At 48.6% G+C, this 26,363-nt stretch overlaps 1 protein-coding gene across 4 annotated transcripts in view; it reads left to right on the top strand.

Moving 5' to 3' along the window:
- LGR6 (leucine rich repeat containing G protein-coupled receptor 6) overlaps positions 1-26,363 on the top strand; it is a 120,748-nt gene that overhangs the window by 69,747 nt on the left and 24,638 nt on the right. For all 4 annotated transcript variants that reach the window (XM_027074699.2, XM_027074700.2, XM_027074702.2 and 1 more), the window contains exons 5-6: positions 6,868-7,083; positions 11,937-12,008. In XM_027074699.2, the coding sequence (XP_026930500.1) occupies positions 6,868-7,083; positions 11,937-12,008 (288 nt within the window). The remainder of the gene's footprint in view (positions 1-6,867; positions 7,084-11,936; positions 12,009-26,363) is intronic.

The raw sequence follows: 26,363 nt of genomic DNA, 5'->3' as shown, positions 1-26,363 counted from the left end.
TTTTAAAAAATGTTTATTTATTTTGAGAGAGGGTAGAGAGAGAAAGAGGGGGAGAGAGAGAATCCCAACCAAGGTCTGGGCTGTCATTACAGAGCCGGACATGGGGCTCCATCTCATGAACCATGAGACCAGGACCTGAGCCAAAATCAAGAGTTGGATGTTCAACCTACTGAACCACCCAGGCACCCCACCATCTTGAAATTCTTAATCATTTTTGAATAAGGGTTTTCCATTCTCATTTTGTGTCTATCTCTGTAAATCACAAGCCCATCCTACTGGGGAAGGCCTGCATTGTGAACAGGTTCAAGCAGAGAAGCAAGTAGCTAGGTAGGAGTGAGAGTTGGGGCAGAGAAGCACCACCAAACTCAGTGAGCCAGTCACAGGATGAAAGGTGTCTTTGAACTTCTGGAATGGCACCTTGGCCCTCCTTTCCTTCTCTGCAAAAACCTGATGGGCTGACAAAGGAAAGGGATACTCCAGAGCCTAAGATGGGCTGTGGATACTTTCTTAGGATGGGGGACCACATCACGGAAGGGGCCCTAGAAACACAGATTCTGTCTAGATAGATGAGAAACAATAGTCTTCCCTGAATGTCCCCAGCCTTGTGGAGCCCACTTCAAGCCCATCTATCTTCATGGATCCTGGTTTCTAGATTCTCTTTGCTCCTAAGGATCTTGTCCTATAATCACCATAGCCTCTCATATCACATGGCTCCAGCCTGGAGAAAGGACTCAAGTCACGCATGACCTGAGTGTAATAGAACAGAAAGACCCTTGCTTTCTTCTCCCTGCTGGCCTCTTGATCCTCCCCTGGGACATGCTGACCTTTAGATTCAAAGCCAGCCTGTGTTCAGGGAGCAGGTACTATGTGACAGGCCCTGAGCTCGGAACTTCACATTCATGATCCCTTTTAAATGAACACCTGGTGACATCTGTGGATCAGCTGGTGGTCCACTAGGAGCCCTGAATCTGTCCCTCTAGTCTTGTATTTGACTAAGATCTGGTAGGAAATAAGATGGATTAAAGAAGGAAATTCCAGAAAGAATCCATTAGGTCAATCTAACGCCCTATGGGCTGTAAGGGACTTTGGTTTCCAGATATAAATATGCTTCCTGCAGCTGAGAGAGGTGTGTGTCTTTCTGTCATCCTATCCTTTTAGGGAAGCCAGGCTGATGGAAAGAAGTAGAAAGAAGCCCTGAGTTTGAGTCCCAGCCCTGCTACTCCCTTTGGGCACTTCTCTTTATCTCTCTGGGCTTCAGGTTCCTTATATAAAATGAGTGAGGCTGCCAGGCTCCTTTAGGCTGATATAATGTGGTTCTGAGTTTACACTATTGTCCTTCTGGGTCACTGTCAGTGAGCAACTTCTTGCTGTCTAACCCAAATATCTTCTGCTGCTACTTGCTTCCTGTTAGGTCTTTATCTCCTTTTAGTCCAACAAGACCAGGCCCCCAAGTCGCCAGCTCTCTGGAATGTCCGATGGCCAGGTGACTTTCAGACCACCTGCTCCTTGGGACTTGGAGGGAAGGGCCCCCAACCGTCACTTAAGCTTTTCCTGCCCCCTTGCCTGCCTCAGCCTCAGCTCTGGGTCGGGGGAGTGTGATAAGCCCTAGAAAGGTTAAATTGTTTCTGCAGAGCCCAAGCAAGCCCAAACTGGCCTGTGAGGTCCCAGCGAATCTGCCCTACTGCCGCAGGTAAGAATTATAGTCAGGAATCAGTCAAGCAGGCTAGGCCCACGTGGGAGAAAGAGAAGGGCTGTTGGGGGTTGTTGATTTTATTCCAGAGCTTAATTGGTATAATTGCTCTTTTCTTCCTGCCAAACCAGAGTCCGTCTGGATTGGCCCTCCCACCTGCGGATGGGGAACAGCTCAAAAAGGTCCATTAGTCCCAAATGGAGAATTCTGCTGGTTGCTTACAGGTTCCTTTGTCTCCCACCCAGATGCACGGGAGCCTGGCCCACTTGCCCTAGAGGGACCTCAGGACAGCCTGAACCCTGACTCAGGGGGGTCAGGAAGCTTCCTCAGACAGCACCCATCCTGCCAGATCTGAATTTATGTTTAGGGTGAGCTGGAAGTCCAGGCACATCACTCAGGCCAAGGTAGGCTTGGGCTGGGATGTGGACCCAGCGTAGCATTGCTGGATTTAGCAAATAAAAAGACATGTTGACCATTTAAATTTGGATTTCTGATAAATAACAAATAACTTTTAGGATAAGTATGTATCATGTAATATGTGGGTTGGAGCCACATATTCTCTCCCTGAATTTCAGATACAGGGAGAGAGTGGAAGGGACTTCTTGGGGGCTCCCCAAAGTTCAGAGGTCCCTGAGGGAGGGAGGGTATGTCCCATAAGAGGAGAAGGAGGAAAATAGAAGCCAGTACTGCTCCATTTTCTTCCCTGCTGCCTCCCCCACTCCACTCTGGGCTCCTCAGGAAGCCCACCTCAAAGGGGGTGCTCTGTCCACACAGCCAAACCCACCAGGAGGATCCATAATTGCCAGATTCCCAGTTTCTCCCTTGGGTCCCCAGGGCCCCTGTGGATAGCCTCCTTGTTAGAAGGAAAGGTAATTCTGGGTAGCAGGCCTCAAATGGGGCGTTTTGTCTGCATTTAACCTCAGTCTCTGAGATGAGCAGGTAGTCAACCTATATAGCTGAAGAAAGCAACCCAAAAGTGTTAAGAGAGGGGCTTTGTGACTAGATCTGATGGCTAAGCTCACACTTCCTTCCTGCTCACCAGAGCCCCTGGGTTAGAGTCGCCACATAAAATAGGAATATTGCATGGGACTTACTAATTTTAAAAAGTTATTCCTTGTGGGTGTGCTTCGGTGACTCAGTTAAGCATCTGACTCTCAGTTTCGGCTCAGGTCATGATCTCACTATTTCGTGAGTTCAAGCCCCGTGTTGGGGAGAGAAAATCTGCTTGGGACTCTCCCTCTCTCTCTCTCTCTCTCTTTCTCCCTCTCTCTCTACTTCTCTCCTGCTCACATTGTCTCTGTCTCCCTCAAAATAAATAAATAAACATTAAAAAAAATTTTTTTAAGTTATTCCTGTGTATCTGAAATTCGGGTTTACCTGGGCTCCAACCCACATATTGCATGGGACATACTTATCCTCAAAATTATGTGTTATTTGTCTGAAATCCAAATTTAAATGGGCAACATGTCTTTTTATTTGCTAAATCCAGCAACGCTATGCTGGGTCCACATCCCAGCCCAAGCCTACCTTGGCCTGAGCGACGTGCCTGGATTCTGCTCACCCTAAACACGAATTCAGATCTGACTGATTTCTTCCACGTGTTCATCCCACCTTCTTCATTTGTCAGTTTGCTTGATTTCCCTCTCTGGCACGTCCCTGTCCCCAGGTATCAGGAGCAGGGTTTCAGGCACCTTCCTTCTAACATGCTCCACCACCCCGCTCCAAGAGATCTACAAGCCCAGCTGGGAGAGGCATTCTCTCCAATAGAGCAGAAAGGGGCCCCGGGGGTTCATCCAGCCCAGCCCTTTCCTGGGGAAGTATTATCCTGAGCCAGGCTTGTGCTTGGCCCAGCCTGGTAGAAGTGACCCCTCTCGGACCCTCCTGCCTCTGGGTTGCACAAAATGCAGGAGGTGGAGTAATCAGGGCCATAGGTTACATGTGAAAGTGTGCACATGTGCATGCATGGGCACACGTGTGTACTCACACATATGCATATGCATGAGAGGTAGCTTCCAAATGCCGCCAAAGCCACAGGGTAAGAGACGGTTTCCCCCCTGCCCTGCCCCAGCGCCACTTTCTTTCTGCCCCATAGCACCTTCCCTGTGTCCATATACCCCGGGGCCATTGTCTACCAGGGGCTCGGTCATGGCCTCTGCCCTGATTCTCAGGCTTTGTCAAATAGAGCAGCAGGTTCCCACCCTCCTCATGCCCCCCGGTACCAGCATCACACAGTGGTGAGGCACATGGCTTTTGGCACCAGACAACCTGGGTTGGAACCCCAGCTCTGTGGCTCACTAGCTAAGGGACCCTGGGTGGCTTCATCTCTCTGTAAAATGGGGCTAATCAGACCTACGTCGTGGAATTGCTACAAGAGCACAGATCACACACTTGCACCTGGCATATGACAAGGTCTCAGTAAACAGAAGCATCGGTTGCTATTGGTGTCACACTTGTCACTATAGGATTGCTCCCAGCCCAAGGCTTTAGAGAGAGAGGGAGCATCCCCACCTTGGGGATTCAGGCCTCCTGGGTCTGTTCTACCCTTTAGGTAAGCAGTTGCAGAGAGCAGGACGCAGGCCTGTCTGACAAGCCATGCCCTAGCTGTCCTGGTCCCCTATATCCAGTGGGTTGCTGGGCCTTATTGATTTGACTTCCTAAGGATGTCTGAAATCTGTGCCCACTTCCCCCATCCACATTGGCCCTGTGTTGTCCTGCTTTGAGGCCTTCACTCATGATACCCTGCTTTCTACCTCTCCTTGTCTGAATCTTATCTTTTCTTAAGGCTCTCTCAATAGTCACTCTGCCTGTGTAGTTCTAAGATTCAGGGCTTGGCTGTCTGTCTGTGGTCTCTGAGAAAGCTGGGGCCAAGATGCTGCCCTCACTGAGAGGAAGTAAGTAGGGCAGTGGCATTCTGACGGGGTGCTAAGAAGACCCCTGGAATTGCTGGATGACTTTGTTGTGACAGGGAGCCTGCCAGGCCAGCAGCGTACTCTCCCGAGTCAGGAGCAACAGGGGTCACCATCAGGAGAGGACACTTTTTGGGACTGAATACCAGAGGGGCAAAATTTACTTCTCAAGCTTTATGGGTATGGCTATCCCTTTCTGGACCAGGAGGTTGTGTAAAGCAACTATCTCTTTGCCTGTCTTCCGGCCTCCAATATGGCCCTTCTCCTATACCAACAAGGTGAACAGAGGAATCTCTCTGAAACAGAAATCTGGCCATTCTTCCTTCGCTTTAAACCCTTCAGTGGCTCCCTGTTTCCCTGAACATAGCATTGCCCAGCAAGCTCTGGCTCCGCCCCCCCAGCTAGCTCCACCTTACACTTTTCTCTCCTGTTTCCCCTCTCTCCCCTCCTGCGGCCCTACCTGACCACTTTCAGTCTCCTACAACTGCTGCACCCTCAATTTCCCATATGTCTTTGCTCTGCTTGGAATTCTTTTCCCCATCTCCTCCCCTGACCGGTTCCTCCTTGGCCACCAGGTCTGCATGTAAACATCACTTTGTCCGGGAGGCTCTTCCTGAGGCCCACACACCTGTGCTTCCCCCGTATCACTGCACTCTGAATATGGCTGACTTTCCCACTGGATTGTAAGCTACATAAGGAAGCACAGGGACACTGTCTTCTCGGCAGCTGATACTTATCCAATGTTTCCCAAATTTGTCTGTGGGAAGAAGCATCTAGGGTGTTCTTTAGAAACAGATTCATAGGCCCCACCCCAGACCTTCTGAACTAGACTACCCCGGGGAGGGGCTTGGGAGTCTGTATTTTCATAAGCTTCCAGTCAGTCAGACCATTAAGGGTATAGTGACCACCATTGGTATAGACTATATCCGGAGTGACATGCCTTGCCAGTAGAGGGCACCTACTGAAGGGTTTTTGATCCCATCAGGTGAGGTTTCGTGTAAGTGGGAGGTCTTTCCTAATCACAGCTTTCAAGGACTATCTCAGTTTGCTTTTCCATCTAAGGTTCCAGCATTGACCTGTCCACCATTCCCCTTGATGGTAAGCCAGGAGTGTCTCCAAGTGGTGCTTAAGATGTTTGGCAAGAAGAACACTGGTAAAATGGCTTATGGAAGAGATAGAAGCACTTCTGGACCTTCCTCTGCACACCCTGAACTCCAGTCACATCAATTGTCCTTTAGGTTCAGGATTAGGGAGTCTTAGCGCCTTTGTGGACAAAGGCTGGGTTTCAGTGACCTAGGTGCCATATACCGTGTGGGAGAACCATGCCTCAAGACAAAGCCTCCCTTCAAGATAGAAAAGTCTAGGAGTAGACCAATGGTCACAGGCCAGCTTGTCTGGTCCCCATGGGACCAACCACCCAGGGTGATCTGATCTCAGCCCAAGAGACCAGGAGGCAGAAGACAGTAGCATATTGATAAAGGACATCACAGATGGGATACACCTGTAAAAAGCTAAGACGGGCTTGTCTTGCTGGGCTGAACTTCTAGATCTTTTAGAATTTACATTAGAAGTTCTCATGAAACCTAGGAATCTCTGGTTTTGCACAGACAGGATCGCCACCATCTATTTACCTGTTCTGAAAAGTAGCATATCAAGGACTTCAACTGTATTATATAGGGACCTCCCATAGGTAATCACCTGAGCAAGAAGCCCCAGGACCTTGTCAGGAGCTTCATCTAACCACTGGGTCCTTGAAGAGACAAAGAGCAAACGATACTAGGGTTGGGTGACAGGGAGTGGCTAGTGTCTTTGGGGAGGCATTTTCTTTGCTTAGGTCCAGAGGGAGAAAATTTCCCCCTGCAAATGTTGGGAGCATCCCCACTCTATGACCTTGAACCGGACAGGGTTGGGAAGAAGAGTGGCACACCCAAAGCAGGGGAGCTAGGCCATCAATTTAAAAGCCTGAGGGTATGAGGGAAGTATTGGTTATCCACAGATGGGCTATGGGTTCAACATTGGGTCTGAGAGGAAGAGTTGGTATCATAAATAGGAACATATGGCATAAAGAATCAAGAATTCTGGGTTGGAATGGAGGCAAAATATGGGAGCTTGAACAGGTGGGGTATAGGATAAGTGGTGGCCAAGTCGCAGCTTTAGTCCTAGGGTACTTCAAAGGCCTGTTGGGGTCCTGGCTGGCCCAGCTCGGCCCAGTCCCAAACCTTGGTCTGCGTCTTGCCCTGGATTGATCTTCTCCATCCTCTCTTCCACCAGGCGCCTAGATGCCAACCTCATCTCCCTGGTCCCGGAAAGGAGCTTTGAAGGGCTGTCCTCCCTCCGCCACCTGTGGCTGGACGACAATGCACTCACCGAGATCCCTGTCAGGGCCCTCAACAACCTCCCTGCCCTGCAGGCCATGACCCTGGCCCTCAACCGCATCAGCCACATCCCTGACTACGCCTTCCAGAACCTCACCAGCCTTGTGGTGCTGTGAGTGCTGCTCTGCCTCCCACTCTGGGGTGGTGGGGGGAGGGGTCCTGCTGGGGGCTGCATGTTTACTCCAGAGTTGGGTTGGAAGCCTGGATTGCTTTGCTCTTCTCTACATGTTACTGAACCATCTGGCCTCAGTTTCCCCTTTATAAAATGAGGATGATCATCCCCTGTTGACCCCATGGGGATTATCATGAGGCCAAATGACAGTAGAGCTGTAGAAGTGCTCTTACACCATCATCAGAAAGCAGAAATTAACCTATTTGTTTCTCACTATGCAAATATAATAACTATACCAAGCTAATTGGACTACAAGTCAAGAATCTCTTAAATGATTTCTACCATATTCAACAATCAGATGGTGCAGTCTGATGCTTTGGCACCAGGATAGGATAAATTCATCTCAGTTCCCAGGCCTGGAGAACCAGAGAAATGCCATCACTTGTAATTAGACACCAGCACCCCATCAGGGTAATTACCTGGGAGATAGTATCCCTGGCAGGAATTGGGGACTGGGGTTACCTCTGCCTCCCCAGTGAGAACTTTAGAGTGCAAATTAGTTCCCAGCTAATTGCTATGAGTGATTGGTAAGTTCATAGGGTAATTACTAAGGGTTTGGAGGTCATGTGTAATTGCTTTGGGTTATACACTAATTGCTAGGGAACATATGTGTTAGTGATGCTGCTAAAATGGCAACCTTGACTCCCCTACTCTTGAAAATCTGGTGTGATTTTCCAAATCAAAGAACAGTTGATGCTTAGATCCATTTGAAAGGTGAAAAATCAGGCACCAACTTGTTTGTCTAATTCTCTGTCCTGGGAGACTAGAGAACCAAGATGAATATCCTCATGGATCATGTTTTTCTACCAGGATGGCCATTCCATCTCTCCTTCTGGAAGTCACGGAGGGTATTTACACAAGGCAAACAGAACAAGGTGACTGATTCTAGTTTTGGTGACATCCCTGTGACACCCTGTGGGAATGGGGTCAGATGTCTGCAAGAGACAAGACTGGGAAAATGAAGATCACACGATGGGTCCCAGACAAATGAACAGCAGCAGGCATTTTCAGAACTCCTATGTGGACACTGACGATTCTAAGAAGTATGAGAACAGCTGCTGCCCTCCGGGAGGGGTTGACACTCTAGTTGAAACAGCAGAATAAATGTGGAAAAAGACAGCTAATGATGTAATGCATGCCAAGATAGCTGATGATAGATACACGTCCATGCAAAGTAGGAATACTGGGGCGGTAAAGCAAATGTAGAGGGTAAGGGGGAAGGCTTCAGGGGGAAGGTGGGTGGGTCCTGGACCTGGAAAGATGATGAAGAACGAGATGGTGAAGACAATGACATTGTTCCAAGCAGTGTCGTGAAGACACTGAGGGGAAGTTGGGGTGTTTGGTGGCCGGCGAATAGGCCAGTCTGGTGGGAGCAGAGGATCCTCGTGCAGAGTGTTGGAGAAAAGGCTGGAAAGGTGGGTTGAGGGACTCACAGTGTCAGAGCAGGAGGTTTGGCTTTTGTCCATCACTGGGGAAGGGGAGCTTGAAGGTTTTCAGGCAAAGATGAGAAGGAGGTATTTTAGGAAGACTGATTCAAAGGGATGGGAACGGGGAGACAGTTAGGAAGCTCTCATTTATCAACCAAAGTCTAGTTTAAGGAGGTGGCAGAAGGAACAGAAGGGAAGACACGACGGAGGGATGTTTTGAAGGAAGAATCAATCTGATTTAGAGATTTTCAGAGGGTACAAGACCAGGAGGAAGGGAAATCAGAAATGACTCCTAAGTCTGGTTGGGAACCAGGGAATTGGAACAGTTGGCCTGCTGCAGATCCAGGAGGGGTGAGGGCCCCGCTGGGCAAAAGGAAGGACAAGAGACTAAAGAAAGAAAACCTACTGGGGCAGGAGCAAAGCTGAAGGACAGCTGGTCCCTCTGCGTGAGAGAGGGCCAGAAGCATTACCCCTTTGTCCTGCCTCCAACTCACCTGAGAGGGGAAAGGAGGCTGGAGAAAGCTATCCAGGGACTATGGGATGAGCTACAGAAAAACCCAGGAGGTAGATAAGGAAGACCGTGTGATAGGAAGTAAGAAAGTTTGGTTAAACCCAAGTGGTGCCCAAGGGTCTGGCTGGAGGTGTCAGTAGATAAGTGGGGTGGAGGAGGAGGGGCTTCTCTTCAACCTGAACCCAGGGCTTATATCAGGCTGCTCTGATATACATGCAGCTCCTTCCTATCACCGCTCTAGCACTGACAAGACCCCGGGAAAATGCTTAATCGGGCAGTAGGGGTGTCAGTGGTACAAATCTTGTCTCTTCATTTGAACCATAAACCCCAACAGTCTGCCCCAGCCTGGGCTGCTGGAGGTGTCCAGGATGTCCGGGCTGAATGAATGATTTGGGACAGGAAGTTGGAACCCTGGAGCCAGATATTTAGGAAGCTGAGATGGTGTAGACCAGAGATGCTGGGGGAGGTGGAAGGGCCTGGAAAATGGAGACCAGAGTTCAGCAGGAGGCAGAAGAAATGATAAGAGTTTGGTGACAGTCAGGATACAGGCATGGAGGAAACGGAGAAAATGAAAACCCCTTGGAAAGGGGCGATAGTGTATTCCCAGGATGCAAGGAGCTGTGTTTTCCCTATCAAATCAGAAACTCCATATGGGAGGGGTCTGTCTCCCCTTGGAACCTGGTGGTGCAGGTGGACAAGGATGGGGAAGGCATACAGGACCCATGACTCTCTCGACTCCCATCTCTATCCATCTATGTTGGATGGGGTTTTCTTGTTTTGAACAACACCTTGCAGGCCTGAGGGATTTCTTCCCCTTTTAAGTGATTTCCTTTCTCTGCCTGAAAAGGCTTTTTAATTCTTTAACTTTGATAAATTAATTTGAATATGTCACAGTGTAGAATGCTCTGCATCTGATTTTCCTGAGACAATGGATGCTTCTGAGCTGCAGATTCCCTGCTTTCTCCACTTTAGAGAATTTTTCTTCTGTATTATATGTTTGAATATATCTCCCATCTCATTTTTGGATTCTCTCCCTCTGAGACATCCATTACCCCTGTGGTTGAATCACCTTTATGTCTCCTACATCCATCCGTTACGGTTTTAGCCTTTTTGTCTCATTCAGCCACCATTCGCCATGGTTATCTCAAGTTTTTTCTCTGACACCCACTCAATTTTCAGCAGTGTTTACCCTGTTCCTTGGCTCAAATCTCTTGACTAGTTTTTTTTAATAATGTAGTTTGGGTCCCCAGCTCGTTTTTGTCGTCCACGATGCCATTTCTCTTTCATTTTTAAAATTTCGCCTTTGAAATATTATTTTGGGAGATTGTTTTGTAGCTGGAGGCCACTGTGGTAAATTTCCTTCTGCCCTCCTCCATTAGTTATATTTTTTTCCTTGGCTTGGAACTTTACCTGCTTTTGGGTGCTCTCTTCTTCCCGCCCTTGGTCTCCCTGGTACATCCATAATTGCCATGTGAATCCTTTGTTCTGGCCTCTGCCTAGAAAGCTGTCAAGTTGTTCTCAGTCTGTCATCTTTGGGCCCCATAGGTTCTCCCCTCCAAGCTAAAGTTTGTGGGCTAGTATTGTGGGTAGAGGAGGTTCCGTCTGCTTTTCCGTAGTAGAAGCAGGGGGAGTGTGCTCTGAAGGGGGAGCCCAGTCTTTGTCAGACAGCCTGGGCTCTGCTCTGTCTGCAGAGTCAGAGTGCATTAACTGTGTGAGTTCACTCCCTCCACCCAAGAATCCCCTTGGGCTTCAAGTCATTTCCTCCATTCAGTGAGTAGCCTGGAGCCTTTATTTTACTCCCCTGTTTCACCTGTTTCCTCTGGAAGCCAGAAGTAGGGAGGGGAAAAGAACATTATTTAGATTGGGGGGTTTTAAGGGAAATTCTCAGGATTTTGTTTTCTTGCCAATTCAGTTCCTGAAGAAAGGGGGAGATTATTGGGAGTTCCAGAGTTTTCCTTGGTCTCCAGTTTGTGCAGTTTATTTACATTAACTTATGTCTCTGTCTTTGCTTTGTTGCTACTTATATTTGGGCTGGAGACAGGGGTCTCTGCTATTTTTGCTTCTTTCGTTAGGAATCCGGAGAAGAACATTCTGTCACTTATTTTCAATTCGCTATTTACCTTGGAAGTGTCTTCCAAATGGATCTTTTACATCTCGGCAACCTGTGTGCACTCTGGCCAAGCCCTTCACCATCCTGCGCAGACACACGTGCTCATCTCTACCTCCCCACCTTTGTCCCCCTGTTAACTCTGCCTGGAATGTCCTTCCCTCTGCCTGTCCAGATCACCTATCCTTCAAGGCCCTGCTCTGGATCACCACCTCTGTAAAGCCTTCCCTGACTCCTCTGGTCTCACCAGTCTCCCATCTCTGAGCCTGTCTACAGCCCTCTCCAGCTATAACAGAAAGCTTAGCCTTTAATTATATGTTGTCTGCAGTGGTTTGCTCTTGGCTCCCATAAGCGTGTCTGGCCACTGAGTCAGGCAGGCTGGGTCCTGGGGAGCAGGACCGTAGAAGAAGCCCCAGACTGGAGCCCTCCTGACATCAGGCCTCTCTCCAAGAGCTTAGTGGGAGCCTGCCTCAGCCTTGGCCTTGGGAACTCCTCTTGCATTTTCCTTCAATAGGCAGTTAAAACCGTGTAGCCCATGGTTAATCCAGCCTTGAAGATCGTAACTTCGGAAGTCAGTCTTGGCCAATCATTTTGTCCCTGGAGATAAAGGGCTGGACCACTGGGGTCACTCTGTCCATGCTTCTGCCTCCACTTTGCTGCTTAAGCCACGGTCTGCTCTCCAACCCCACCCCACCCCCCGCCCGATGCTGTGGGCGCCCATTCTGACGTGCCTTTCCTTCCCACACAGGCATCTTCATAACAACCGCATCCAGCATCTGGGGACCCACAGCTTCGAGGGGCTGCGCAATCTGGAGACGCTGTGAGTGCCCAGGCTGTGGTAGGGCTCTGTCCTGGTGAGGAAGGCCCGGAGGCCCGCAGGAGGGAGGGGAGGCTGGCGGAGGGAGAAGCCAACGGGACTGGGGTGCTGGGGCCTGGCTCCAGGCCTGGTCACCCACATGCCCCTCCCTGGCATTTTCCGTAGGATGTCACACAGAATGCATTCCTTCCTCCTGCAGGTGGGTGGGAATGTGCCCTCCGGGAGTTCAGGGTGGCCCGCGGAGGGGGAATCCAGGATCTCTGCCAGCAGAGACCATCGAAATAGTGAACACTTTAGATAGATAGGAGAGCCAGAAGAATGAGGATATCGAGCCTGGGGAATGGAAGGCTTGGGGGTGGGGCTGGGGCTGATTTGATGGCAGTTTTGACATCTGTTTAAGGGAGGCTGCTGACAGAAGGGAGGGTAATACCATGGAGTCATGCCGGTACGGTTTGCCAGTGGATCTAACTAGCTAAATGATTAATGGGGGGATGGCCCATTCAGCGCTCCGGCCTGACTATAAAAAGCACCCAAGTTGTTGACGCTTAAAAAGCCATATTATTCACACATCATCATCCTGGAATTCGGTTAAGGTCAGAATGCACCCAAACCCTCCCATCATTTCCTCTGGCGTCCCGCCAGCCCCCGCAGAGTGGGCTGAGTGGGCCCCATTTGAGCAAACAACTGGCTGGGCTCTCTAAGTCCGCCGGCCATGCCAGCTGGGGTCCCACAGCTGCCATGAGGGAGCTGGCTGCCACGGTCACCTGGTACAGGCCAGCAGCGCCCAGGAGAGGAGGACCTCCCGGGTCAGGCGTGAGCCACTGAGGTTGGGGCAGGGCTCACAGTGTCAGGGGCATGGCCACAGTGCCTTTGCCTCCCCTTCTCCACCTCCTCCCTCCTCCCCCGACACGCAAACACATACCCGAGCTCCTGAGGTGAGGGATTTTCAAGAATCCAAAGCAGCCCAGGAGAAAATGCTGGGAGACAAGCTGCGACCTGAGGAAAGCAACGGTTTGGGGAAAACCGTTTGGCAAATCTAGCCCAGGAGGCCCGAGCTGTCTGCATTTGTGGTTGCGGAGGGGAAGGGAATGGGGGAGGCCAAGACCAATGCTCCATTTGTCTTTCCTGTGGGCGGGAGACCCAGGAGCCTGGTTGCTCTCTGGGGCTCGGCCTGAAGCACGACAAACGGCAGAGCTGGGTCGAGCTCCCCCCGTGTCCACCACCCCCCCCGCCCCGCAGCTGACTGAGTGCCCAGGAGTGGCATGTGGGAGGATGTCCCCCAGCCTGGGGTCAGGAAAGTTGGAACCTCTCCCTGCCACTGTGCGTGACTTGGGCTCTGTGCTTCTCTTCTCTAGCCTTCAGAGACAGCTGGGCAGTTCAGACTGGACACTCTAGCCTGCTCCATCAACATACTAGAAAATTGAGGCCCAGGGAAGTGGCGTACCCAGAGTTACTCCCTCACTTAGGGACAGAGCAAGATCTAGAATGTGTTAACTGAGAAAATACCGTGGAACATTCCTAGTTTAATACTCTGCTATCCTTAATCATCTGTGGGTGCTAGGCATTTGGGGGATCCAGATGTAAGGGAGAGCCATTGTCCTCTTAAGGCCCACACCCTCGTAGCCACCCTCCCTCGGGGGACACGAGAATTTTGGAGGCGGTGTTTGGAGGCTGAGCTACCAGGCATCAGCAGGGCAGGAAGGAGTCTAGTGTTACCTGCCCTGGAGTGTGGGGGCTGGTGGTTCTGCTGGGAAATCCAGTGGGGAGGGGACATGTATACCGGGTGTGGGTTGGCACCTCTAAAAAGCCACCTAGCAGCAATTTCTTCACTTTTGGGGCACACTGCCTAATTCTTTCTCAATTAGCCACTGGATGGCTGCGCAGAGCGTTTGGCTCAGCTCGTACTGGCTTCGTTACAAAGCAATCCTGCCGCTAAGTGCCCACTGTACGTTTCGTCTGGGAAAGTGCTTGGCTCGGTCACACAGAGCCCAGGCTCTGCACCCACTGGACAGATGGGACAGGCGAGGCCAAGAGACAGGAAAAGATTTCCCGGCTTTACACTGTGGAGGCAGAATAGCCTCATTGACGAAGTCTACAGCTCGGAGCGTCAGCCAGCCTGGGGAGCCTTGCCAGGCCTGCCAGCTGTGTGACCTTGGTCAAGGCATTTGCCTTCATGAGTCTTCATTTTCTGATCTGCAATATAATACCACTAATCACATTGATCCTCTGGGGTTGACATGTGGGTTACGTGAGATGATGTGTGTAAGTCTCATACAGAGCCTGGGAAACTGTGTTAGGAACCTGCCCCGCACTCCGTTCTCGTCCCCATCCCCTCTTCTGAGGGCCTCAGTCTCAACGACACCCCTTCTCTCCCCACCCCTGAGGGATAAGTTCTTCTTCCAGCTTTTGATCTCCAATTAAAAAGGGGGAAAGTGTGTTCTTTATCCTCTATCCCTCCCCCGCCCCAGCATTTGCCGGGGAGCCTGCAGGGGCACCCAGATGTGGAAAGGAGGAGGAGTGGCCGGGAGAATAAAAGGAGAGAGAAAGATAGTCAAACCTTTTAATTGTTGCATAATTAGCACAGTTTGCAGCCTCAGTTATTACTTTGGAGCTTTTCATGTGAGCGTCTTACTGGAAGGGTATTTCTCCCTCGGGCCCTGTAAATCTCTGCCACTTAGACCTCTCTCATCTCCGCAGTGGAGGGGAGATCAACCCCCCTCCTCCCCCCACCCCAGCCCAAGCTGTGGTTTGGCTCTGTCTGCTGGCTTCTCTCAGGAGGGAGAGCAGCCCCCGGTCATGCCACCTGGGGAGGAGGGGCCAGGTACAGGCACTTCTCATACCTTCATCATCGTCCCGGACCTTGTCAAGAAACCCCAGCCGGAGGCAGACAGGAAAAACTCTGCCCTGCACCCGCCACCTCCTTTCTGCTCCCGCGGTGAGGGTGTCCCCCTGCTGCTGGGAAATTCAGAATCAGAGATGAGCCAGCTCTCTGAACCCTTGAAGTGCTGTTTCTTCGCTTTTCCAGATCAGACCAAGTCTGGAGATGTGGGATGAGTTGCCCATGTTTCTACAGTTTGTTTGTAAAAGCAGTGGTAAGCCACTGGCATCCAAACCCCTTGCCCCCTAATACGCTGCCCCACTTAGCGCTAACTCCTGTGAGGGCAGCTTGATTACAGGACTTCCCAGGTTGACAAGTAAGAGAAAGTGTGACCAGCAAGAATTCTGAGAAGGTTCTCCCCTGGCGTCCCAGGGACGTGAAACCAGGCCTTCATGCCCTTAGGTCTGTGCCTACAAATTCGTGCTCAGAGGCCACAGGGTGCTATTCAGGTGCTATCAGATCATGATCCTTGAATCCCCAGTTATACCTACCAATAAAATAAAAGGCGGTGGGGGAGGGGGGGAAAGCCTTGCAAATGCAATTACAACCAAAGGGGACTGCCCCCACTTCCTAGATCTGGGAAATTGATGTCTGCGTCTTAGCTAGAATTCAAAGAAGTGAGGCCTAGAATGGATCTGGGGACAACAGTGCCTCACCTCCCTCGTGCCTGGACTATGATATCTGGGCCCTGTTATCACCTCATAAAACACATCAGAGCTATTGGAGTTCATGTACTGGCTGGACCTTTCCCCGTTGGAGGGGGGCCCGGGATCACAGTGGAACAGAAACCTACTGGCTCTAGCTCCCTCTATAAAGCAGGACCAGCATTCAACTGAGGTCTGGGAGGAGAGGAGGGCAAAGCAGGAATTTATAGAATTATGTCTTATAATACAAAATTGTGCATTCCATGTAAAACCTCCTTTGGTGCCAGATGCCCCAGAGATGTGCTTCTGCGGAATATTTTTACCTCAATAGCTGCTGTGGCCGCAAAGTGCGCCCCTGTCTCCATGTCATTGAAACCAGCCACACCAACAGATTTTGCTCTTAGTCCTGAGAGTATCCGACCACCTCTCAATCCTGGGCCCGATGATCTGCCCTCAGCTGGAATGGAAAACCAGGCAGGTTTTCACTGGCGGCTCTTCCAGAGCTCAGGGGGATCCTAGAGTAGAAAAAGGACTGGGCTTGAGTCAGCACACTGGCATTCAGATGCTGGCTCCTCCAGCAGCATGTGACGTGCCCAAGTCACCTGACCTCTCGAGAGCCTCAGTTTCCACAGCTAGAAAATGGGGGTGACGTTCTACAATTCACACAATGATATTTACAGGGCCTGGAATACTCTAAGTGCTCAATTTGTGTTGGCTTTCTCTTTCTGTCCTCCCATTTGATGCTGGATAGACAGCAATGGGCCTTTCCCCCCCGCCCAAGTTACTTCAATAACTTTTCTTCTTTCCTTCCCTTTTCTTCTTTCCTTCCCTCTTTTCCTTCCTTCCTTCCTTCCTCCTTCCTTCCTTCCTTCCTTCCTTCCTTCCTTCCTTCCTTTCTTCATCTCATTCTCTCTCCTCCTTTTCTCCTCCCCTTCTTTTGACAGTGTGTCTTAAGGTGGCAGGCAGAGTGTTGCCCAGAGGTGTCATTCCATAGCCATCCATGGTGTGACTCATCTCCTCTATAGGGTGGCTAGGAATTCCCGGGGAATCAGGGCATGGCTACTATATTAGTTTCCTGTGGCTGCCATAACAAATTACCACAAATTTTGTGGCTTAAGAAAACCTCAGAAATGTATTCTCCCACAGTTCTGGGAGAGGCCAGAAGTCCAAAATCAAGGTATTGGCAGCGCTGATTCCTTCTGGAAGTTTGAGGCAGCATCTTTTCCCTGCCTTTCTTACCTTTGGTGGCTGCTGGCTACCCTTGGCATTCCCTGGCTTGTAGATGCATCACTCCGACCTCTGCCTCGGTCTTCACGTGGTCTTCTCCATGTCTTCTAAGGACACTTGTCATTGGATTTAGGCCCATCCTCTGAATGCAGGATGATCTCACCTCAAGATCCTTAGCTTAATGACATCTGCAAAGGACCTTTTTCCAAATAAGGTCATATTCACAGGTTCCAGGGGTTAGGATGCTGACAGATTTTTGAGGGGCTACAATTCAACCCACTATCGCTACCCTCTGGCAGGTTCCCTGGCAAAGTGCTCTTGGGCAAGCAAATGGGTGGAGCAGAGGTTCACATGAATCTTGTTGATTTTCTTGCTAATCTTAAGGCAAGCGCTGATCATCCCACTGATAAGTTCCCACAGTTAAGAGACTCAAAGATATTTTTTTGCAGGCTGTTGGGTCTCATATCTCACTTCTCCTCACCCCCAACCTCCCCCACAACCACTTGTTGAGGAAGACAAGGCAGAAATTGTGTATCCTTGTGTTACACACGAGGAAATTGAGGCAGAGAGTGGTTGACTTGCTCAAGGTCATCCAATTCATTAAGAACCAGGACGAGAACCCGAGTTTCTCTGCCTTTGGCCTGGCTTCAGTCCGTCAGACCACACTGCCTCTCCAGGCTAACCCTGTAAGAATTGAGGAACTCTTTCCTTGCCAGTTCTTAATCATCTTACATTTGTGGGTTTATTAGCTGCAAATTTGTGGGGTTTTGTGGCTTATAGAGGAATTTATTGTTCCATATAAAACTTTTTTTCTGGCTTTCCACACAGAACCACTAATGACTTCTCACAGGCAGAAAATCGAGCTGCCCAATGAGTTTGTCTTGTGTTCTAATACCATGGCAAGTTATTAATAGTTCTTCCCGGTACAACATTCCCTTTCCCATCGCCCTGGTGCTTGGTGTAGCCAAGGTCACCATTCTTGTCACTGCTACCCTCTCCTCCTCTGCTGGCAATGGGGCCAAAGCTTCCGCTCTGAACTTCCGCTGCTCTCACAGGCACCCTGGCCAGCCCATCTGCAGTGGAGGGTGATGGGAAGTTAAGGGAGTGGGGTGGGGAGATGGGCACTGATGGAGCCCCGGGGAAACCACTTGGCAGCTGGTTCTCTGGTAGACACCATGGAGAGGAAACGAAGATGTTCAGGTCTGGCCCTTAATATCTGTGGGAAGGAAGAGCTGCTAAGAATCAATAATTACCACTCTCTTTTTCTGTTTCGTTCGATTTTCTCATTTCATAAATATCTATTGAGTTTCTAGTATGTGCCGGGCCACCATTATGAACATGAGGGAAACGTTTATGAACAAGAAAAATGCAGCCCCTGCTATCACGGAGACTGAAGGGTTCTAGACCAGGAGTCCCGAGTTCTTTTTTTTTTTTAAGTTTATTTATTTATTTTGAGAGAGAGAGCACGCACACATGCACAAATGCGTGAGCAGGGGAGGGGCAGAGAGAGAAGGAGAGAGAGAGAATCCCAAGCAGGCTCCACACTGTCAGTGCAGAGCCCCACATGCAGCACGAGATCATGACCTGAGCCAAAATCAAGAGTCAGATGCTCAACCAACTGAGCCACCCAGGCGCCCCTAGATGGACTCCTTTAAAATACAAATTAGGTCATGTTACTCTTCTATTCAAAACCCTCCAGTGACTCCCCATCATACTCTTGGAAAGAAACCAAAGTTCTATAAAGTTCTGGAAAGAAGCCTACAAGTTCTGCAAGGTGTCGGGTGATGTGACACTGTGCTACCTCTCTGGCCTCACCCCTCCTTCAATCTACTCCAGGCACAGTGGCTTCCTTGGATACACTAGATAGATATGCTCCTGCATCAGGACTTTGTACTGACTGTTTCCTTTGTCTGGAATGTTCTTTCTACAATTATCTACCTTCTCCGAGACTTTGCCCAAATGTCACCTTTTTAGCGAGGTCCTCCCTGATCACCATTTTGCAAGCACTTCTTATCATTTGCCATCTCCTTTTCCTACTTAATTTTCTCTATAGCACTCACCAATCTGATATTTATGTTATTATTTATTTATTCAGGTTGTTTTGTTATCTTTCTCCCACCTTTCCATGAGTTTTTTTTGTTTATTTATTTTTGAGGGGGGGAGGAGAACAAGCAGGGGAGGGGCAGAGAGAGAGGGAGACAGAGGGTCCAAAGCAGGCTCTGTGCCAACAGCAGAGAGCCCAAAGTGAGGCTTGGTAACTGCGAGATCATGACCTGAGCCAAAGTCAGATATTTAATTGACTGGCCCACCCAGGCACCCTCTCCATGAATTTTTGTAGCACCTGACACAGTGCCTGGCATGGCGAAAGTGCTCAATAAATATTTGTTGAACAAATGAATGGATATATAGCCCCTGGCAAGTCTCTGCTCCTCTTTGAGCTTTAGTTTCTCCATCTGAACCATGAGAGCATTGGACTATCCAATCTCTAAGATTCATCCCAGCTCCGGACATCCATACTAAGTGCTGTGCAGTCTCCAGACCAGACCTCTTCTAGTAAAGATGGAGAAACTGAAGCCCTGGACTTGGGCTGAACCCACAGGGATGGTCCCTCATCCTTGCCTTGGGGCAAGGTCCCCTGACCCGGTTGAAGCTCAGGATCCTGACATTCGACCAGTGAGTTGAAGTCACTAGGACAAAACCTCAAGCTACATTCTGCCCAGACCAGGGCAACCTCAAAGACCTCAGGTCCCCTGCATTAATGGGTCCATGGCATCCAGGTGAAGGAGGTGCTGCCCAAGGGTCTGCCCACATCTAGATGATGGGATCCTATTATACCATTTCTAAATGTGGCTAAGGCTTTTCTGGGGGAGGGTGGTGAGAATATGAAATGTTTATGCACCTTGTCTACACCTTCAAAGAATGTGGGAGAAGACTTAGGTGGAATGTGATGATTGTCTTTGAAAGATCACACATATTTTATGGTCTTCCAGCTGACAGGATGAGGGCCAAGAGAGGAAGTAAGGGTGGTGCTCTAGCTTGGGATGAGGAAGGCTTACTTAATCTGCAGAATAGCCCAACTGTGGCCCCCTTAACGCCCAGCATAGTCGGTGAGCCCTGCCATTTGCATGGTCCGGGCAGAAACTGGATCCTTGTTCCCCTGGAATCTCAGAGATGAGTCCCGTGCGGGGGCAGATTGGACTGTTGCCTTTTACCTCCCTTCCGGTTCTGGGCTTCTCTGATCCCAGGTGCTTTATTCGGGCAGGGCAACAAGTAACCTCAGTGTCAGAGATCGGCAACTTTCATTAAAATTGGCGCTGTTATTGCTTCGGATATTTTCTGAATTTACTTTCTGGTGGAGAAGCGAGCGTAGGTGGAGGGAGGGTAGGAGGAAGACGTGTCTGTATCTCTCAATAGAAACCGATGACAATTTTACTAATTGCTGCATTTATTAATGGGTGGCCTTTTATGTAGGTTGTTTAGAAAGTAAAACAATGCTATTAGTCATAAAGTCTTTGTTGGTTCCTGGCTCCCAGGTTATCTGCCCCAAGCATGTGAAGTCAGATGGAGATAAAGGCTCAGTCTGCAATACAGGAAGAGCAATTAAGTCATGTATTCATCGTGCCTGCCCGCTTTTGTTACGGGCCCTTTGGGAGAGAAAAATGGTTCAGAGTTTACAATCAGAAACGTCTGTGTTTTGTGTTTCACGCTGGGGAGCTAGGCTCACCCACATTCCTCCATGTGCCCTTATCTGTGATCTGGCAATAAACATAAATATTAGCCTTGAGAATAAAAGTGTAAGCAGAAGCCCAATTAATTATGTTAATCTTCCTTTATTGTTGTGAAAAGTAGATAGACCAACTTGTGTGTCTGCTGTTGCAGTGTCAGTTGAATGGAAGTGCCTGTTCTGGTGTCTAGTGTCTAGTAAAAGAAAGAGGGGGAAAGAATTGGCATTATTTGAGTATCCAGACCAGGCTCTGGACCGGATGAGCAGAGTAGCCTTATGTAATGGGCATCCCTGATGTACAGGTGAGGAAACGACTGAGCAAAGTTAACTGGCTAGTTCGAGGTGATCCTGTTGGTACACAGAGGACAAAGCTGTTTCACTCTAAAACATATAACACACAAATAGATATCTAGCCTAACAACCAATTGGTTTTGACATGCTTGTTAGCACCCAAAGAGACTCCCACAGGAGTTTCTTCCCTTGGGAGGAAGCCTGGTGCGCCACCCCGCCCCCCCCCCCCCCCCGCCCCGCAACCCACCCCGTTTATCCTTCTTCCCACTCTCCCTAAAACTTTTTTCTCAGCCCTGCTACTTGGAGCCTAGCCAGGCTGCAACTCTGGGTGGTACACAGAAAAGATGTTAAAGCAAGAGCCAACAGGCCTCGGCTCTGGGACTTGCAGTGATTTACCTCTTGTCTCTGAGCCTCAGTTTCCTTATCAATAAAAAGAAAGGGCCGGACAAGATGACTGTTAAATCCTGCCAGCTCTGTGCTCTGAGTCCATCGTGAGGCTCCCCAGAGATCTCAGGAGTTGGCCATTCCTGCACAGCCAGATGGAATGGAGAACATTGGGGATGTGGGTCCTTGAGCAGCTTGGGGCTTGGGTCACCTGCTTAGCTACTTTTACCGATTGTGTGGGTCTACCATCAGTTTTGATTGGATTTGGCTGGAAGCAGCTGAGCAGATGAAGGGGCATATCAGCCATGGACAGCTGCAGCCTCTGGACTGAATTCTGGCTGGAGCTGGGAATGGTTTTTCTTTAACCTCAGCCCTCCCCTGCCTGCTCCCAGCTCCTGGGAGCAGCATACAGAATAATTCTCTTCCTGGGATTCTGGCTGATTCTGGGCTATTAAAGATAATAAACTATAAAGCCATGGATGAGCTTTTCCGGGGAGGTTTAGGGCATCATAAAGCACCTTGCAATGGAGGAATCAGATCAAATCAGCTTGTGGCCTGACGCGGGTCTTTCCTGCGATTGCCGAGAGGCTGTATGTTGGCTTCTGATCCCGAGGGGCTGAGACACTGCCCCAATGTGGCCAGCCACAAAGGCCAAAGCAACTCCCATCTCCAGGCCTTGACAGTGGCTCAAATGATCATTCTTGACAATGACCATACGCATATATGGCCCTGTGCCTGGGCTTCGGGAGACTCAAAAGGGAGCTCATGTGCTTCCTGATAGTGGCAAGCTTCCTGTCTCATGGGGAAGGCACTTTGTACACAGATAACCCCATTCTGGACTCAAACTGCCTGGGCTTCATTCCCAGCTCTTTCATTCATGGTCAAGTGATTGCCTCTCTCTGTGCCTCAGTTTCTCATCTGCAAAATGGAGATAATAATAAGTATTTACCTCAAAGGATTGGCATGGGAATGAAATGAATTAATATATATAAATCACCCAGAATCGTGACTATTACCTAGTAATTACTCTGATTATTATCGTTATCACCACCACCACTACCACCACTATTATTATTCTAATATTAAGCATGTTTCTGGAGAAAACATCAGAAAAGCACTGAGAGAGTGAGTGATTCATTCTGACTGCAGGGATGGGGCTGGGTACATGAAGGAAGGTATATTTGAGCCTGGACTTCAAAGGGAGCTAGGATTTCGACATCTAAGACTGGGGTTAAGGGCATCCCAGGCTGAAAGCGTGAAGGGCACAAGGAAACACACGAGGCTGTGAAAACACATGGGGGCTGAGATGGTAGACGGAGCTGAAGATGTATAGTATCAGAGCCCATTGAGGACTTTGAACTTTGTTCTGTAAGTAATGAGGAAGCCTTTTCAGATTTCTCAGCAGGAGAGTGACACAGTCTGTTTGGCATTTCAAAAAGATCTTCCTGGCAGATGTGTAGTAGCGAAGAGTGTGGACTCCGGACTCACACTGCCAGGGTTCAAATCTTGGTTGTGATGGTGAATTAGTTAAGGTAGCCAAATTGTGTAACAAATAGGTCAAAACACGTATAATGGCTCAAACACAATAGAAGTTCATTTCTGGATCGTGTAATAGTCCAAAGAGGGTGTTTCTTCTTGGCAAATGGCCCTCCTCCATATGGTGACTCAGGGACCTGGCTTCTTAGGATCTTGCTATCCCTATCTCCTCACTGTCTTTGGCACCTAACTAGTGAAAGAGTAGAGAGACCGTGGAGGAGACAGGCTGGCTAGTTAAAAAATCCTGCACTAAATGTAGGACATACCACTTCTGCCCACCTTCCATGGGAAAGCACACTTATTGCAAAGGAGGCTGGGAATACACTCTAGCCACATTCCTGGCTATTCCTCCCATTACCATAGGATAGCGCTGTCCAACAGAACTTTCTACAATGATGGAAATGTTCTAAATCTGTGCTTCCAATATGGTAGCCACTTGCCACATGGTATATTGAGCACTTGAAGTGTCACTAGTGAAACTGAGAGCCGAGCTTTTATTTTACTAACTTGTAACTAATTTACATTTAAACAGCTATGCATGGCAAGTGGCTGAAGGTGTTGGGCTTTGCTGTTGTAGAGAAAGGAGAGGGTGGATTTTGGTGGATAGTGATGTCTAGCATGACTGTTTAATAATTGGGCAGGTTATTGGACATCTCTGTGCCTCACTTTCCTCAACAGTAAAATGGGTATAATAGTGGTAACTACTTCTTAGGCTGTCGTGAGGATTAAGAGATCATTCAGGCATAGCATTTAGTGCCCAGCGCATAATCCGTGCTCAACCAAGGTTATCTTATGGACGACTTAGAGGCAGGGACTCCAGTTAGGAGAGTATACAACAGTCGAGGGAGACACTCTTCCAATCTCACCTCCAAATATTGCCCTTTGCTCAACCAAACTGTGCCACTTATTCTCCAAACTCCACAGCGCATACTTCCTTTAAACCATTCTCTCTCTGATTGACTAACCTATCCTTTCCTTCTCTCTACCTATTGAAATCTTGCCCCACCGTCAAGATCTGGTTCAAATGCCACATCTCCATGAAGCCCTGCATGAAGTCTTCTCAACTATGTGTGATCTCCAAAGGTCCTGATGCTTTGTGTATTCCTCTGCACACATCATGCCAAGGCCACTTATCCGGTTGTCTTGTGCATTTGTCCAGACAAGACTATTTCTTATGCATCTTTCTACCTTCTGCTTTACCCAGCAGATTTTTCTGTGTATTTTGAGCAGGCAACAAACATCCATGGCACTGAATTGAATCCGTAAGGGGAAAAGAGAGTTGTGAAGACATGCTCCCTACATGGTTAGAGCCCGAGATTACATCCAAACAGCACCAAATGAAGCAGGGCTTTGCCAATTATCCAAGTCATTGAATCTGTGTAGATATCCAAATGGGAAAATTCAGGCCACCCCACCAGCGTGTAGTTTGCAGAATTCCTTTTGACATTTGCACAGTTTTTATTCTCCACATTGCTCTACAAGAAATGGCCTTTGAGTTCACATGCCTTTTACTACATGTCTTTTCCCACTGTCTGTCAGGCCATTTCTGGAAGGGTTCCTGATCAGGAACTGCAAAGGAAAGCTAGAACCACTCACTTCGGCTGCCTGGACATGAGTCCAGTGAACTGTGTAAGGGCTCAGTGATAGCAAAATCACAGGTGACCCGTCTTCCCATGGCCTCTGTGGCCCTGGGCAAGCCTAACAGTGAGTGCCCCTCAGGATTATCTTGTACCTTTCTTGACATCAACCTCAAAATCCTAAGGATGTTCCGCCAAATATTGTAGATCCTCTTAAGAGTCCATTAATGCTTTAAGAGTCCATTAATCCATTCTTTAATTTATCTAGACCCGTTCATTTATTGATTCAACAAATATTTGTTGAGCTACCCTTCTGTGCCAGTATTTTGGTGTTTAGAATGTGAAACAAAGTTTCTATTTTCAACCTCATTCTAGTGGGTGGGAAGAAATTTAGCAAACAAATATATGTCAGATGTCAGTATAAAGGAAAGCAGGATCTCTCATTATCTATTGCTACATAAAAAACCACCCTAAAATGTAACGGTCTAAGACAATAATGTATGATTTCTCATGAATCTGTGGATCACCTGGGCTCATCTTGGGTGCTTTTCTGCTGGAGACTTTGCCTGGGCTCCCTGACCAGGTTGCAGTCTGCTAGAGGTTCAGCTATGACTAGAGGCTCTAAGATGCCTCATTCACATGTCTGTGAGTGGGACCTAGGTTCTGGCTGTTGGCTGGCCGTCTCCACAAGGCCTTCATTACCCAGGAGGCTAGTACGGGCTTCCTTGCATGGTGGTGGAAATGTCCCAAAGGAGGGCAGAGGTTGTGAGGCCTCTTGTGACTTAGGATTAACTCACACCATGTCAGCTCTGCCTTATTCTGTTTTGGTTAATGCCAGTCACAAGCCAGCCTGGTCTCAGGGTTAGGGAGGCAGAAGCCACTTCTTCTTTTTTTTTTTTTTTCCTTTAATATGCTTTATTTATTTATTTATTTATTTAAAATTTTATCTAAATCTTAGTTTACATATAGTTAGTTAACATATAGTATAATAATGGTTTCAGGAGTAGCATTTAGTGATTCATCACTTGCATACAACAAGCGCTCATACTAACAAGTGCCCTCCTTAATGCCCATCACCCATTTAGACCATCCCCCCACCCACCTCCCCTCCAGCAACCCTCAGTTTGTTCTCTGTATTTAACTCTCTTGCGGTTTGCCTCCCTCTCTGTTTTTATCTTATTTTTCCTTCCCTTCCCCTATGTTCATGTGTTTTGTTTCTTAAATTCCACATATGAGTGAAGTCATATGATATTTATCTTTCTGTAACTGCCTTATTTCGCTTAGCATAATACATTCTAGTTCCATCCACGTTGTTGCAAATAGCAAGATTTCATTCTTTTTAAATTTTTTTAAATGTTTATTTTTGAGAGAGAGAGAGAGAGAGAGAGAGAGAGAGAGAGAGTGAGTGGGGGAGGGGCAGAGAGAGAGGGAGACACAGCATATGAAACAAGCTCCAGGCTCTGAGCTGTCAGCACAGAGCCCAATGTGGGGCTCGAACTCACAGACCGCGAGATCATGACCTGAGCTGAATCAGAAGCTTAACCAACTGAGCCACCCAGGCACTCCACAATTTCATTCTTTTTGATCACTGAGTAATATTCCATTATATATATCACATTTTCTTTATCCATTTGTTAGTCAATGGACATTTGGGCTCTTTCCATAATTTGGCTGTTGTTTATAGCACTGCTTATGAACATTGGGGTGCATGTGCCTCTTCAAATCAGCATTTTTGCATCCTTTGGAAAAGTCCTAGTAGTTCAATTGCTGGGTCGTGTAACTTTATTTTTAATTTTTTGAGGATCCCCCCCCAATACTGTTTACCAGAGTGACTGTACCAGAGAAGCCACTTCTTTTTTTTTAATGTTTATTTATTTTTGAGAAAGAGAGAGAGAGAGAGAGAGAGAGAGAGAGAGAGAGAGAGATTGCAAGTGGGGGAGGGGCAGAGAGAGAGAAGGAGGCACAGAATCTGAAGCAGGCTCCAGGCTCCGAGCTGTCAGCACAGAACCAGACGTGGGGGCTCAAACTCACAAACCGTGAGATCATGACCTGAGTTAAAGTCGGACGCTTAACCGACTGAGCCACCCAGGTGCCCCG

Source organism: Acinonyx jubatus, chromosome E4, assembly GCF_027475565.1.
Source record: "Acinonyx jubatus isolate Ajub_Pintada_27869175 chromosome E4, VMU_Ajub_asm_v1.0, whole genome shotgun sequence".
Taxonomy (NCBI): domain Eukaryota; kingdom Metazoa; phylum Chordata; class Mammalia; order Carnivora; family Felidae; genus Acinonyx; species Acinonyx jubatus.
The sequence above is the reverse complement of the archived record's forward strand: the minus strand, read 5'-3'. Positions and strand labels throughout refer to the sequence as shown.